The sequence below is a fragment of the Bemisia tabaci genome, chromosome 2 (genome assembly GCF_918797505.1).
Source record: "Bemisia tabaci chromosome 2, PGI_BMITA_v3".
Lineage (NCBI taxonomy): Eukaryota > Metazoa > Arthropoda > Insecta > Hemiptera > Aleyrodidae > Bemisia > Bemisia tabaci.
The window spans coordinates 34,155,052-34,170,219 of NC_092794.1; the positions used below are offsets into that span (position 1 = coordinate 34,155,052).

Here is a 15,168-nt window from a genome sequence, read left to right on the forward strand (position 1 = left end):
CCAAAAGCGCAGCCAACCTATGAATTTCAATTATCCAGAACGATTTACTAATACTGTTGTTACAAACCGTCCTTTATCAAGCACGTGTTTGACTCAGTTTTTGCATAAATTTAGTCAATTTCGCGGAAGAACGCTCATTTCTGTACATTCTTGGCCATCTTGGTTAGAATTGGAATCTGCAGACTGGCAGTGAAATTTTGTGCGTTAGAAGTTGGTTAGAAGGGTGGCTGCACTTTTGGGCCCCAAGCCCTCCATGAAACCGATCTGTCGGTGTCGGTACTCTCCCTGACCTCTACCCACAACACACTCCACACGTAATCACCACCTGTTGCTCTCTCGTTATTTAATTGCTTTAATTGCAATACCACTGTGGAAGAATATTCTCTTCATCTGCTTGTCTATGTTGCGTCCGAAAAATGAATTTTCCCATGGCCTTTTATGACAAGTCACCGAAGTATAGCAAAAATCAGTTGGGATCGTTGCATTATGGCACTGCTGGATTTCGAACGAGGTAAGTCAAATGAATTATATCTGTTAAAGAAAGTCCTCTCCAGCACTCAACACAATATGAATTGGAGGGCATGAATTGCGAGCTAGGTCATTCCTGAATGGGACTGGCCTGTAAGAGCCACTTGAATGGGGATAAAAACTAATCATCAATGGCGCTACTGGAAGAATCGAATGTTCTGCTGAGATTCTGTCCGGAGCTCCAGAAGTTGAGTTACTAAAATCCTAATAAATTTTCATCATTAAGTATCCTTTGCCAAGTCTGGAGCATCCATGTTCCCTCTCTACAGACAATTTGATGACATCTGTGGCTACCTGAGCTTGTTGGCTACCAATTTTTCTGGTGTAAGGGCCCTCATTCCTGGTGGACTGGCACAGATGAATGAATTTAACTTGCATGTATCCCTCAAGGGGTAATCGTTTACCTCAGGAGGCCACGTTCTCACCACGTTTCCTTCAGAAACTTGTAGTATGCATACGAGAGCACACAAAAAGTGCAAAATAACTGGGTGCGATCAATTTTAAACTAAGTTTTTGAGCAATAACAGTTACATGATTCCCTGTATCATATTGCATTTCGTCCCTGTCCGCCATTACCGTTGACGGAGCCACGCTGTATGACCAACCGTGCTATTTTTTCCTGAAACAAGAGACACCCATTTCAGGCACAACGGGTGGAAACACATTCCCCTTTCCACTGGAAATGGAATCAGCAGCTTTCCAAAGGACTGGAATTTTCACTGATTTTCCATTTGTGTATACTGTTAGTACTATCATGGATGGTGATTAGTAGAGTCCCTTTGCACCCAGAGTTAAGACAACTCGATTATCAGCTGACTAGCAGCTGGCCTTGGCTGGCCATGGAGGCACAAACGAATGCACCCAAACGAATAATATTAAGGGATAAGGATAAGGAATCCTGCGATGTCTGTCATCCAAAAAAAACAATATCAACAAAATTGATCAATTAAAAAGAAAATGAGAATGGTTTGTGAATAATTTCTTAATCTATTTTCATTTTGGATCAATGGAAATATCAATTCACTCTTGATAAACCACAATTAGGTAATATCTTCATTAGTTTTGTTTACATTCGAGTCACTGCCATCTTGGTGCACTTGTTTGTGACTCCATGAGCGAGAATTAATCAAAATTGGATTTTTTTTTAGGCCACTTTCAGCCCAACCAAAAGTGAGTTGTCGTAACTCTAGGTATAAAGGGACTCTCTCTAGTGATCAGTTTGGCAAGTGTGAAAATTGTTCACCGACGACAGAAGAAATTTATGGTATTGTTACAAATCGCAGTTGGCTTATAAAATTTTTAGAGAGACACCGTGTCATTCCCCGCTTTTCCAAGTGTGGTAGATGCGGAAGCTTGTTAAATGTGAATTGTAACGGGAAGAAACTAGTATTCTGGTGTAGGAAAAAGGTGACCGTTAAGAAGAAAAAAGTGCTGTAATTACAAAGCTAGCATATTTAAGAATACGCACTTTGAAAATGGTAATTGGACTATTTAGAAAGTTTTAATTGCTGCCTGGCACTGGCTTACACGTGATCCTCTGCAGCAAAATTTTATTTGCAAAGGAATTAAAGCTAGCAAAAGAACAGTTGTAGATTGGGCCAGTTTCAAAAGAGGAGTTTTCTTAGATTGGTGTGAATGAAATAGCTGAAAAGATTTGAGCGTGCGGTAAAGAGCGCGAGAATTCTTGCGTGGGAAACGGAATTTGATTTGAACTCGTCTTCTTGATTTTTGCACATTTCTTGTTCTAAACTCATTTTAAATGCCCAAAACGAACAAATCAATACAGTTGGGACGGTGAATTTTTATAGTAAATCTACTTTGACTTGGTAAGACACAGGCATCTCAGATGAATTTTTCTGTTGCTCCTGGGGGCCGCATCGGCTCTAACTGACCCTTACAGTCCAAGATGATCTTTAACCGGAGAGTGGGGTTATTTGGTCCGTGGGGTTCAATTGGTCTCGTGGGATATTTTCCCGCCTAATTTGGATTTTTTAGTTTTGCCGGCATAGGAAGTTGGCAATACTTGTATTCTACTAAAAAAAATGTGAAGTGACGTCATCGGCATTCTTTGTTTTTGTTTTGGAACCTTATAGAACGTCGCTGTCCCAGAGCCAACCCGCAGACGGAACAGGGAGCTCGGGAAACGAGCGGGATGGTACTATCGCCGAATTTAGTTTCACGCTTAGGCCGCTCCAAATCAAATGTAAACTGTGCGACGAGGCGCAGCGCGGCGTGGCGCGTTTCGGAGATATCGGGTGCTGACTGGACCTATCTCATCTCATGCCAACGAGGAAAACGGAGGCACATGAACAATTGACAAATCTGCTACTTTTTCAAGAAAATATCCCTCAGACAAGCATCTATAGGTGCAAACCCATAATTGACAGCGCAACACCGCGGTCACTCGAAAATAGAGCTAAAATTTCATGAGGTGCAACTGATTTTTTTCTTCTAGACACCGCCGTGCCGGCAGGTTACATGGAGTTCTTTGGGACAAAGGCGTATGCGCGCATCCGCCCTTTTTCCAGAGAATCCAGTTTCAGAAAATATACATAGTATATTAAAAAGTCGTGCCCCCCCCCCCCCCCACCCTTTTTACACAACGATCCACGTTATCTTGTAGGGATCATAGGGGAATGTAGTCACAATGTTCCGTTTTTGCAAGTATCCTCTCAAAGACTTGTTCTTTCAAACTAATTAAATTTCGTGCGAAGATATTGGCTAGTACCAACGCTATGCACTTCTGAACTTTCAAATGCGATTTCCGCGGAACTACCTTTTTGAACACACATCCTTGTTCCAAAGGACTTCTTAATTCAGGATATACTTCTTCGCGCAGGAAGTTTGAAATTGACGCAAAACTGGTCCGCTGTTGAATATGAAAGATTACACAAGTATACACCGAAAAAAAAATGAATGCTTCATTAGCGAATTCTCGTGTAATATTCAGCCCTGGGTCCAAGTATGACCTCGGTTTGTCCCTGTCTCTGCCATTTTCCAGGCAAATTGGGATTATTTAAAAATGAATTTTCCAAGGAAAATTTGATTTTCTGGAAATTGATGCATGATCGAGATAAACCGAAGTAATTCTTGAATTTAGGGGCCAAGGATACATAGACACTAGCCAGACATGCATTGCATGCCGCATGTCCAAAAAACATGTCTCCCTTTTTCTGATGAGAGTTTTCCGGTCAAAATGGCATTTTCCACCCGCGAATCATATATAAAACTGGTCCGTTGTTTTGAGTCCGGAAGGACAAAAAATCATTTTATTCAGATAGCTATAATTGAGCTACTATATCTTATTTTTTGCTTCTGACCCCGAATCGACCTTTGTATTTTCCACAACCCACTAATTTTCCAAAAGATCGAGTTTGCAACAAAAAAACCCTTATTCAGATGCCAAAAATACGCATTTGTATAAACCTTCGGATTTCCAAAATATTGGTCAGAAGTATGTATAAAAAAAACACGGCCATTCTCTGATCTAGCAGCAAACATATAGTTAGTGGAAGGTCCTCCATTAAGGACCTAGATAAAATAATTTTTCCGTTCTTTCGGACGAAAAACAAAATGATGCGTTTCACTTGGGGCTTTACAAGCGCATTATGTCATTTGACTGGAGAAAAATTGTTATTAGAAAAAGTGAGAGACATTCGTTGGACGTGCAATAACCTGTATCCTTTTGTATTACTCGATCCAAAAATTACCTTATTCATTTCTATCGGACACCAGTTCCCTCGTAAAATTAAACGTTCCTCGCGTGGACGGACTGGCTCACATCTAAGAGCGTGGACCCTTGGCCGGTTAAGGGGGTGTCGTATGATATTTCCCGGGGGGATGCACCCCCAGGGAAAAATTTTTAAAATTGAGCGTGTTAAAGTAACCGATGGACTTGTGAAACGAAAAAAAAGAGAACAAATCACAGCTACCAGACGCATCCAAGCTCCGTTATTTCTAGAGATTCTGAGGCAGATCTGGCCACCTAAAATAGTGCTTTTAAACACTAAAAGTCTGAAAATGATGAACCCAAAAAACATGACAGCTGGAAAGATCTTTTTAGCTTCCTCGATTGGAAAATGAAACATGCAATCTAGTTAGTACAAGGTGAAATTTTGAAGGAGAGAGAGAGGGAAAAAGAGTGTTGAGTCTAGCAAAGGACAAGGTGTTTAGTAAGGCAAGTAAAAAAAAGAGATAGGAACAAATCAATTAAATGCAGATAGGAACAAATCAATTAAATGCATCAGGTTTATACGGCAGGAAGATCCATTCAGCAATAATTTTGTTGGAAATGAGAATATTTTCAGACGTGACCGAACAATTGAAGCCTAACTTTGTGAGATAGCATAACCAAATTTTATTGAAATTCACAGACTGAATGGCCTATTTTGGATCCAATGTTGAATACTGACTTTTTGCGAGGAAGATGCAGTCATTTTAATGATATTTTTATTAACACTTGAATGCTGAAGCCGGGTCTAATTGCGAGGCTTCCTAACAAAACCTGCCTCGCAGATTGGATGGGGCCGGTTCACGCGAGCTTTAGATGTTGGTCTGCAAATCATTCCAAAAAAGAATCGAGTATCAAATCAACACAGTCGAAGAAAGGAGGGACCTATTTGGGCCTCTTTTTTAGCTTTTCTCCCTGAATCTAAGAGACACCTCATTGGCAGCACATAGCGGAGCATTGCGTGTTCATGCCCCGGGCCATTGCGCCTTCAATTTTGCAGATGCAACACGGACATCCATCAAGCACGAATAGTCGTCTCTCTGCGCCGTGATCAACGCGAGTCCTTTCCCTTGCTCCATTTCCTTATTGTGTTTTTTTCGTTTGTCTCACTTGTAGTGGTGCTTTAAAGGCTACGTGAGCAACACAGTCGAAGGTAAGAAAAACGTAATCCGGCCTCGCTTTTTACCTTTTCTCGCGAATCTGACTATATAACAGCCTAGAGAAGAGCATATTGCGAATTCACGCCTCACGACTCACGCCATCGCGCTTTTAATTTTTCGCGATAGAGGATCACTTTCCGAGTCCAAAACACCGACGATTTTTGAAATCAAACAAGTACGGATAGAGAGAAAAGGGTTCAAAGATAAATATTACAACTCGCATATCTCGTGAACGGTTTGTCGTAAAGCGATGATCTTAGTCTCAAAATATAGAGGAAACCACCACCTTTCAGACAATGATGACAAAATTGGTCCATTTTGAAAATGTCATCCATTGCTGTCACGTTGCCGTAGTTCAAATTTTCAATTTTTAGCTGGGGCGATACCTTTATAGGTCACTCCTAGATTAAATCATTCGTCAAAAATGACAAGATCAGGATAAATGAGTAATATGCAATGGATACAGGGAAATCTAAGTTTTCGATCATAAAAAAATGTATGTTTACCTTCAACGGTTCGCTCGGTAGAAATAAGAGGAAAAAAGAGGAATTGCTAATAAAATCGTACCATTTGAGCTTTTTAAATTTAAGTCCATCCTACAGAAACGATTTGAAAAAGAGGCATGAATTTTTGTTGATGCAACGAGAGTCAGTTGAGGCTAGTCTTGTAACATTCATATGTCTCGATATTTTGTTCTTTTTTAATAATTTTCTTCGGGAATTAGCTATAATGGGGTATAAAAATGCACAACCTTGCAATTCGTGATTGGTTTGGGGGCATTTGGTGATCTTGGGACTCGGAACAAACCAGGTCCAAGTGTACCACATCCACTTTGAAAAATCATATCTCTCCTCCAACTTGTTTCCTCAGGATGAACTTGTGCTTGTTTTAAAGCTTAAACGGTCTACTTTCATCAAAAAATAGTTAGATTACTTTTTGTGCGATTCCTTCAACGTCGCAGCTAAAAAGGTGAAAAACTGAACATTTGAACTTCGGCAACGTGGCAACAATGGATGAAATTTCCAAAATGGACCAATTTTGTAATTATCGCCTGAAAGCTGGTGGTTTTCTCTACATTTTGAGACCAATATCATCTTTCTACGACAAAGCGTTAGCGAGATATTGCGAGTTTAATTTTTTTACTTTGACTCCCCTCCCCCTCCCTCCGTGATCGTCCGATTTCAAAATGCGTTAGTGTTTTAGACTCGGGAGGAGATCCTCTATCAACTTTGAAAATCTTTCGAAGATCAGGCCAAGGTTGAAACGGACAATTTGGAATGAGGTCCTTTCTTCCTTGCTCTAGTCACAAGAGCAAGAGGCAAGTGAGAATGGGAATCGATGCGCGATACGTCATTACGAATCTTTGTTTACATTCCAACGAGCCAAAAACGTGAATTCTCACGCACGGTGCCCCTGAACTCACTTTAAATGCGACTTTGTTGTACATCAAAAATTCAAGTTGGAGGTTGTAGTGGGGTACTCCCTGATGGGTTTTTGGGCAATTTCGAAATAGATTGTCGGAGCTCCTCGAAAAATAATCGCATTTTTGTGGTTTTTTAGGGGTAAAATAGCAAAATTGGCCTCCGGGCGACAAATTAAACCCCCTCTCCCTCATCCTTGCCTTGACCGATCTGAATTTTTAGTATGTTTTTACCTGGTATAAGATGGGACTTTTCTGAAATTTTCATGCCCATACAAATTTTTTTGCTCCCGCGGCAGCGTTGCCAAGTTGCGGACTCCAAAATATCGAATTTGATGATAAAATGAAGGTTTCGAGGTGTGATTTCCTCCAAAATTTCACGAAAAATGTGCAATCTGAGAGTTTTCGATAAGAAAAGGCATATTTGAACAATTTAGAGTTGCAGTGTTGCCAGCTTTTGATTTAAAATTCGTCAAAATGACCCAAATCGCGTTGCAACCTCGAGCGCTGGATTTTTATTTCGTTCAGAATTGGTTATTACGGTTCTTCTGTACTCTATGCATTTAGGTACCATGAAAATTATGCCATTACTTACTTGATGGGTGCAGCTAACTCAAAAAGAGAGGCCGGATAAAGCGATGATTCGGGGGAAAACGAGCGGTTCGGGTTGACAGAAAGTTCTTAAATCTACTTCATCACCAGAAAGTAAAATTTGAGAACTTTCTCCCACCCCCCAAACCTTATCCCTGTTGCAGTCAATCCTTTGAACATCTGATCTGAAATTTTGCCCCCGAATTTTTACCAAAAACATGATGTGTTTTTGCACAAAAACTTGTTTTTTTTTTTTTCATGTTTTTGGTAAAAATTCGGGGGCAAAATTTCAGATCAGATGTTCAAAGGATTGACTGCAACAGGGATAAGGTTTGGGGGGTGGGAGAAAGTTCTCAAATTTTACTTTCTGGTGATGAAGTAGATTTAAGAACTTTCTGTCAACCCGAACCGCTCGTTTTCCCCCGAATCATCGCTTTATCCGGCCTCTCTTTTTGAGTTAGCTGCACCCATCAAGTAAGTAATGGCATAATTTTCATGGTACCTAAATGCATAGAGTACAGAAGAACCGTAATAACCAATTCTGAACGAAATAAAAATCCAGCGCTCGAGGTTGCAACGCGATTTGGGTCATTTTGACGAATTTTAAATCAAAAGCTGGCAACACTGCAACTCTAAATTGTTCAAATATGCCTTTTCTTATCGAAAACTCTCAGATTGCACATTTTTCGTGAAATTTTGGAGGAAATCACACCTCGAAACCTTCATTTTATCATCAAATTCGATATTTTTGAGTCCGCAAATTGGCAACGCTGCCGCGGGGGGCAAAAAATTTTGTATGGGCATGAAAATTTCAGAAAAGTCACACCATATACCAGGTTAATACATACTAAAAGTTCAGATCGGTCACGGCAAGGATGAGAGAGAAAAGGTTCAACTTGCCGCCCCGTGCTCAGTGTGCTATTTTACCCTTAAAAAACCGCAAAAATTCGATTACTTTTCAAAAATCTCAAACACTCTACTTCGAAATTGGCCAAAACCCCATCAGGCAGTACCCTACTACAACTTACAATTTGAATTTTTGATTTTGAATGGAAATCACACTCCGAAACCTTCATTTTATCATTAAATTCGATATTTTGGAGTCCGCAACTTGGCAACGCTGCCGCGGGAGCAAAAAAATTTGTATGGGCATGAAAATTTCAGAAAAGTCCCATCTTATACCAGGTAAAAACATACTAAAAATTCAGATCGGTCAAGGCAAGGATGAGGGAGAGGGGGTTTAATTTGTCGCCCGGAGGCCAATTTTGCTATTTTACCCCTAAAAAACCACAAAAATGCGATTATTTTTCGAGGAGCTCCGACAACCTATTTCGAAATTGCCCAAAAACCCATCAGGGAGTACCCCACTACAACCTCCAACTTGAATTTTTGATGTACAACAAAGTCGCATTTAAAGTGAGTTCAGGGGCACCGTGCACGGTGAATGAGTGAAAATGTCTGTGTGTGTTTCATGTGCGTCTGTGTTTGTGACTACGCGCTCACAAAGGAACCAGTGCGTCTTCATGCGAGCGTTATCAGGCAACGCGCCGCGCCGCGCCGTCGCTAAATAGTCACCAGAGACTCTGCGTGAAACTAAATTCGGCGATAGTACGATGCAGGGCACTTCATGTAGGAGAAATCGGCCCTTTGGGACGCAGCGCCCGTTCGGGGAAGTTGGGGTCGGTGAACGTTTGAACTTATTAAGCTTCGGTAGTCCGGGGGCACCCGCGTGTCGAATTCCGAGCCGAAAGGACGAGCGGCGACGGTTTTCCGAAAAAGAAAAAAAAAAAAAACCATAAGGGCTGCAGCAAACTCCCGGAAGCCTTCCGGGTCGGACTGGGAAACCCAGCATGTCTCAAGGTCACGGCGGCGGCCCGTCAACACTTTCATTATTATTACATAAATAAAACTGTTAGGGTCGAAACCTTGTGAGCCTTCATTCTGAGGAACCACCGGGCCGATTCCCTTGTTTTTGTTGCAAACGGAAGCTGTTGATGTCCAGACGATACCAGAAATCTCGAAACTTTCAATTTCCTTCAATGTCCCGACATATTCTCTCACGAAGCAGCATGACTACAATCATGTGGAGGAAACATTGCTTTTTAGTTCTTTGAGTTTGAAACTTTGCAATAAATTCACTCGTCCACTAATGTAAAGTTCTAGAACTGTTCAATTCAGTAGGGTGAAAACAGGAATTTGAACGCAGTAAATTATCCAACAGCGTTGCACGATGGTGCAGAAAAATACGAATTAAATTACAGTGTTGTATGGTGATCAATATGGCAACGCTGTAAAATGAAAGTATTGCATGTTGCCCCTTCAATATGCGGGTTATGCAATGGTGTAATGTAGCCCCTTCAATATACTGGATATGCAATGGTGTATTCTTCAAGATGGCGGTTACAGCGTTGCCGGACGGTGCACGTAAATAAATGATTTAATTATTGGTGAAATTTTGCGACATCGAATTTTACAGTGTTGCCGGATGGTGCAAGAAATTAGTTAATTTTTCGATACAATATTGTCAGATTGTGCAAAAAATTCGGATTTTCGGACTTGTGAAAATTTTTGGTTTCGAAAAACCGTATCTTACAGTATGGGCCTGGTATCGGATACTGGAGATTAGGGTCTGATTCGGGAATTTCCATTCAGTTTGATGAATCAAAAAATTTTATTTTTTTTTTTTGTTGGATATTTACAGTTACAGTTTAAAACGTGCGCGTTCAGAAAACGTCCGCGTTTAGAAAACGCACGCGTTCGAGAAACGTGCGCGTTCGAGAAACGTGCGCGTTCGAGAAACGTGCGCGTTCGAGAAACGTGCGCGTTCGAGAAACGTGCGCGTTCGAGAAACGTGCGTGTTTAGAAAACGTGCGCGTTCCAAAAAAATGTGAGGGTTGTCAACCACAAACATCGATTCCTTCTCCTTCTCCGAGCTTTAAATCAACACTTATATCATCGACTTTCCGATTGTTATTTTTATGGGCCATCCTGATGAAACGGAACTTGCAGTCGGATGATAGGTACTTGGAATACAGGTACGGAGCGGTGCAAATAAGCGCTAGTAAACTCAAGATGACTAGAAGAACGTCCGTCAAGGTAGAGGGTGCGCATTTGATTTCCGGATAGACCGGGTACATTGTTATGTTTGCTTCGGATGAGTTTTCCGCCACCGTTGTGGAATTCACTCCAACGACGGTTACGATGATGATGATGAAAGTGATGAGAATTATTTGATCGATGATGATTTCTTCCTTGCGATACTGAGAGGAGAATGCATACTATTTATACGAAATCCTTACTATCGATTCAACTGTTGTGACTCGCGTCCACACCCGTGTTCACTAGTCGAGTAGCAGTAATTCGGTTTGTATATACGATGAAATGAGATTTTTGGTGCACAAATGTGTTAGAGCCCACTTACAAAAACCACTCATAAAACACCGATAAAACGCGGGTTTGCCGCGCAATTCATATTTGAGAGTTTTCAGAATCGCTTCTAACGTACGCATGCACTCATAGTCACACACATGGCTGCGCCTGCTGTGATGAATCGGGTCCACTCGTAAATATATTGACTCCACAAGTTGTTTGTTGAGCATTTTTTCCATCTCATAAGGTATTTGAAACAAACTCATGAACAAACAATCTTCAAAACTCAAAAACCTAATTGCACATTCGGATAATGGAAGGGTAGACTTTTTATTTTAGGTTATGTACAGGTCAGCGTATGCTACTACTTTTACAACTACTATATTTACTTTGATCTAAATTACAACTACACAGTTTGTACGAGTGTAACCGAATCTGGTGATTAAGATATACTACTATATTTACTTAGATCTATATTACGACTACACAGTTTGTCCGAGTGTAACCGAATCTGGTGATTAAGAAATACTACTATATTTACTTTGATCTAAAATATGACTACACACTTTGTCCGAGTGTAACCTAGTTTGGTGGTGAATGAAACTACTACTATACTTACTCTGAGGTAAATTATGACTTAGCAGTTTCTTTTAGCTCGGTATGAAAACTGTAGATTTGTCTCCGAGCGAAAGATCGTCGGTCTCGGTTTTGATGACAGAAAACCTCGAGCTTAAAATAGTATTCACTTGTTCACGCTGAAATCTTTTCAATGAACAGAATCTAGCAAACGTAAAGCCAGTACAGATTTTCTGTTGTGACAAACTCAGAAAACCCCGAGCTTAAAATAGTATCAGTTGTTCGCTCTAAAATTTTCTCAGTGAACAGAAGCTAGCATACGTAATGATAGTGTAGATTTTCTGTTGTGACAAACTCAGAAAACTTAGAGCTTAAAATAGTATCCAGTTGTTCGCTCTGAGATTTTCTCAGTGAACAGAATCTAGCAAACGTAAAGATAGTGTAGATTCCCTTTTCTGTCCGACTCGGAAGACTTTGAGCTTAAAATAGTATCTTTATCATGGCTGCTCAAGACCAAGCACAACAGATTGTCGAAACTTTCATCCAACGTGATATTTGTGATGAATTTTATAAACAAGGTGAAAAGCACGAACACGGTGCGGAACAAATAAAGAAGGAGGAGGGTATCAACGATGAAACGCACATTAAAAAGGAGCAGAACGCGCTCATACATTGTGATCTTTGTGATGAGTTTTATGCGGAGAGAGAGAATCATGAGCAATCTCCCGAACACATTGAAAAGATGTCCACCATGAAGGACACCTCATCACCTACCGATGACAACAATGATGAGAATCAAGAATATTGTGATACGTGCAAAGTATCATACGATAAAAGAAAAAAACATGAAGAATCTGCAAATCACATAAGAAATTTGTTTGAGACTAAAGTACCGATTGTTCAAGTTGAGACTGCATGTCAAAGCAGGTTGAAAACATTTTTCATCACGAACCTCCAACCGGAGATTCTCATCATCGATGACTACCTACGAACAGCGAAAGACCTCGTGATTGGAAAAATTAAAGAAGAACTCACAGGCGAGGCATTGAAGGTTAATATACTAGTTTACGCTGAGTACGAGAAAGCTGATGATAAAGACAAGAAAGGAATGCAGTTGAAAAAGTTTAAGACTAAAAACGAAGCTATTTTCGCGTCAACGGATCTGGACGAGTATTATGAAAAGTTCAGGACCAAGATAAATAAAGAGTCATTCGATTTTCACATGAACGGATCCGGGTGGGTGCTGAAGAAGATACAGGGTATAGAGCTACGTGTCAACCGCTATTATGCTTTACATCGAGGAGGAACGTACGGTAAGGTACCATTTCCAACGAAACATGTTGTTAACGTAAATAACGGTGAATCAGACGATTGTTTCCGGCACGCAATGTTGGGAAAGTTCTTCCCGAGGGTTGTGAAGGATGAACAACGTCCGGAAAAATATTTAGATCTGTTCAATCGTAACGATTTCTCGGACGTTCGATACCCCACGAGCGTAGATGACATTGTCAAATTTGAGAAAAGGAACAACGTATCGGTTTCGGTATTTGGGCTCCGTGAGAGTTTGGTGTCCAATAAGAAAAAGTATACAGTTTACCCAATTAAAGTTGCCGACCCGGAAAGAGAGGACCACACCGACCTACTATGCCTCTCAACCCAAACACCTTTAAGTTACCATTATTGTTGGATCAGGAACTTTGAACAACTTTTACGTAAACAGTTGTGAAACCATCACGGACAAATCTACATCTGCAAGAAATGCTTTACGCACAAGAACTCGATGGAGCAATTGAGTCAACACAAAGTTCTTTGCTCTTTAGTAAGCAAAAACGCACTCCTAGCTTCATTTCCCGATGAGCAATACCTCAAATTCGAAAGTCACCATATCATGAGGAAATAAAACATAATTACGTAATTTATATAGGCTTTGAAGCCTACTTAGAACAAATTCATGGTGACTCGGAGCATCCAGCGTCTGCGTATAGGCGACACATCTCAAATTCTTACGCTTACCTTCTCGTCACGGACGATCCTGAATTGGAAATGACGGAAACAAAACTGTACCGTGGCGAGGAGGCACATATCAAATTTCTGGACGACATAATCACTCTGGTAGGCAGAATCAGTAGGAGTTACAATGACAAAGAGGGTAAAATAATGATGACACGTGAAGATCGAGCCACATTTGAAGCGGAAAATAGGTGTGGACATTGCGAGGTGCATTTCTCACAACCAGGTATCGTAAAGGTAAGGGATCATGACCATCAAAAGAGAGCGGCAAGGTCCAATTATCGAAAAGCCCTTTGTTCAAATTGCAATCTTATTTTCCGACATGAAAAATGTGTTAGAGTCGTCCTGCACAAAGGTATTAAGTATGATTTCCACGAGGTAGTGGTGGCTCGGAACAAGTATCCTCATCGCGTCGAGATAATACCACACACGGAGGAAAATCACATCAGCATGACGGTCCATCTGGGTAACAGGTTTTCGATCAAGTTCATCGACTCGTTCCGCTTCCTCCCCGCTTCGTTGGATAAACTGGTTCAGACGATCCCGCGCGAATCTTTCGTTCGCACGAGGAAGCTCACTCGCACAGACAATGAGTTCGACATGGTTTGTCGGAAAGCTCTGTTCCCGTACGATTACGTTGACAATCCGGTCTAGCTGAACGAGACGCGTCCACCACCGCGAGAAGCTTTCTTCAACACCCTGACTCAAACGGACATCTCTGAAGAAGAATACCAACGGTTTCTCCAAGTGTCGCAAACTTTCAATTTCCGTAATCTCGGTGAGTATTCAGATTTCTACTTGCGACTCGACGTGTGCCTCCTCAGCGACGTGTTCGAGGAGTTCCGACTCTTTGGGATGAAAAACTATGGTTTGGACTGTGCCAACTACCTAACGCTACCCGGTTTCGCTTTCGACGCCTTCTTAAGAATAACTAAAGCAAAAATCCAACTCTTCAATGATATGGATATGGTATTCATGATTATGAGCTCGATCCGAGGCGGGATAACACAGGTGGTGAAACGGCACGCTCTCGCAAACAATCCTCTGATACCGGATCAGTTTGATCCTAAAATACCAGTGAACCATATACAATACTTAGATGTGACGGCACTATACGCCCATACCATGAGAAAGCATCTGCCCTACGACAATTACACTTGGGTCCCGGAAGGAGGAGAGTTGCTAACTCTGGCGAAAACAATTATTATCAACCATCCCGACGACGCTCCTTTCGGGTATATACTGGATGTAAATATTGAATATCCAGAACACCTACACAAGGACCTTCCGTTCTTGTGCAGGAACGAAATACCACCATCGGGAGCGGGGAAATCAACGAAACTATTGAGGACTCTAGCTAATAAATACAACTATGTTGTCCACTATGTAATGTTGAAAGAAGCGCTCGGTTAAGGATGAAAACTCCTGCGCGTCAACCGGGCAATCAAATTCCGTCAGGCTCCTTTCTTGGCACCCTTTATCGAGCTGAACGCCCGGTTGAGACGGGACGCTACGAATCCTTTCCACCAAACGCTCCTGAAACTATGCAGCAACGCTTGCTACGGAAAATTTATCGAGAACCCGTTGAAGCGAAAGAATATTAAATTGGGTACAAACAGCAGACAGATACTGAAAGCCATCTCACGGGTCGATTTCATAGATCGCACGATTTTCGCAGAAGAATTGGTACACACACGAGCTATACACTTAAGAAGAACAGAGGTCGTCATAGACAGGCCAATGATAGTTGGTTTTTCAATCTTAGATCTAAGTAAAGTGCACAT

The 15,168-nt window shown here is 41.2% G+C and overlaps 1 protein-coding gene across 4 annotated transcripts in view; it reads left to right on the top strand.

Annotated features, from left to right (window-relative positions):
- Positions 1–265: 265 nt before the first annotated feature.
- Positions 266–15,168, top strand: part of nst (phosphoglucomutase 3-like protein nst) — a 206,233-nt gene continuing 191,330 nt past the window's right edge. For 2 of the 4 annotated variants that reach the window (XM_072297202.1, XM_072297203.1), the window contains exon 1: positions 268–511. In XM_072297202.1, the coding sequence (XP_072153303.1) occupies positions 417–511 (95 nt within the window). In that variant the 5' untranslated portion in view covers positions 268–416. Of the gene's footprint in view, positions 512–15,168 lie in introns of all 4 variants that reach the window. The other 2 variants (XM_072297204.1, XM_072297201.1) reach the window with 2 other exon arrangements.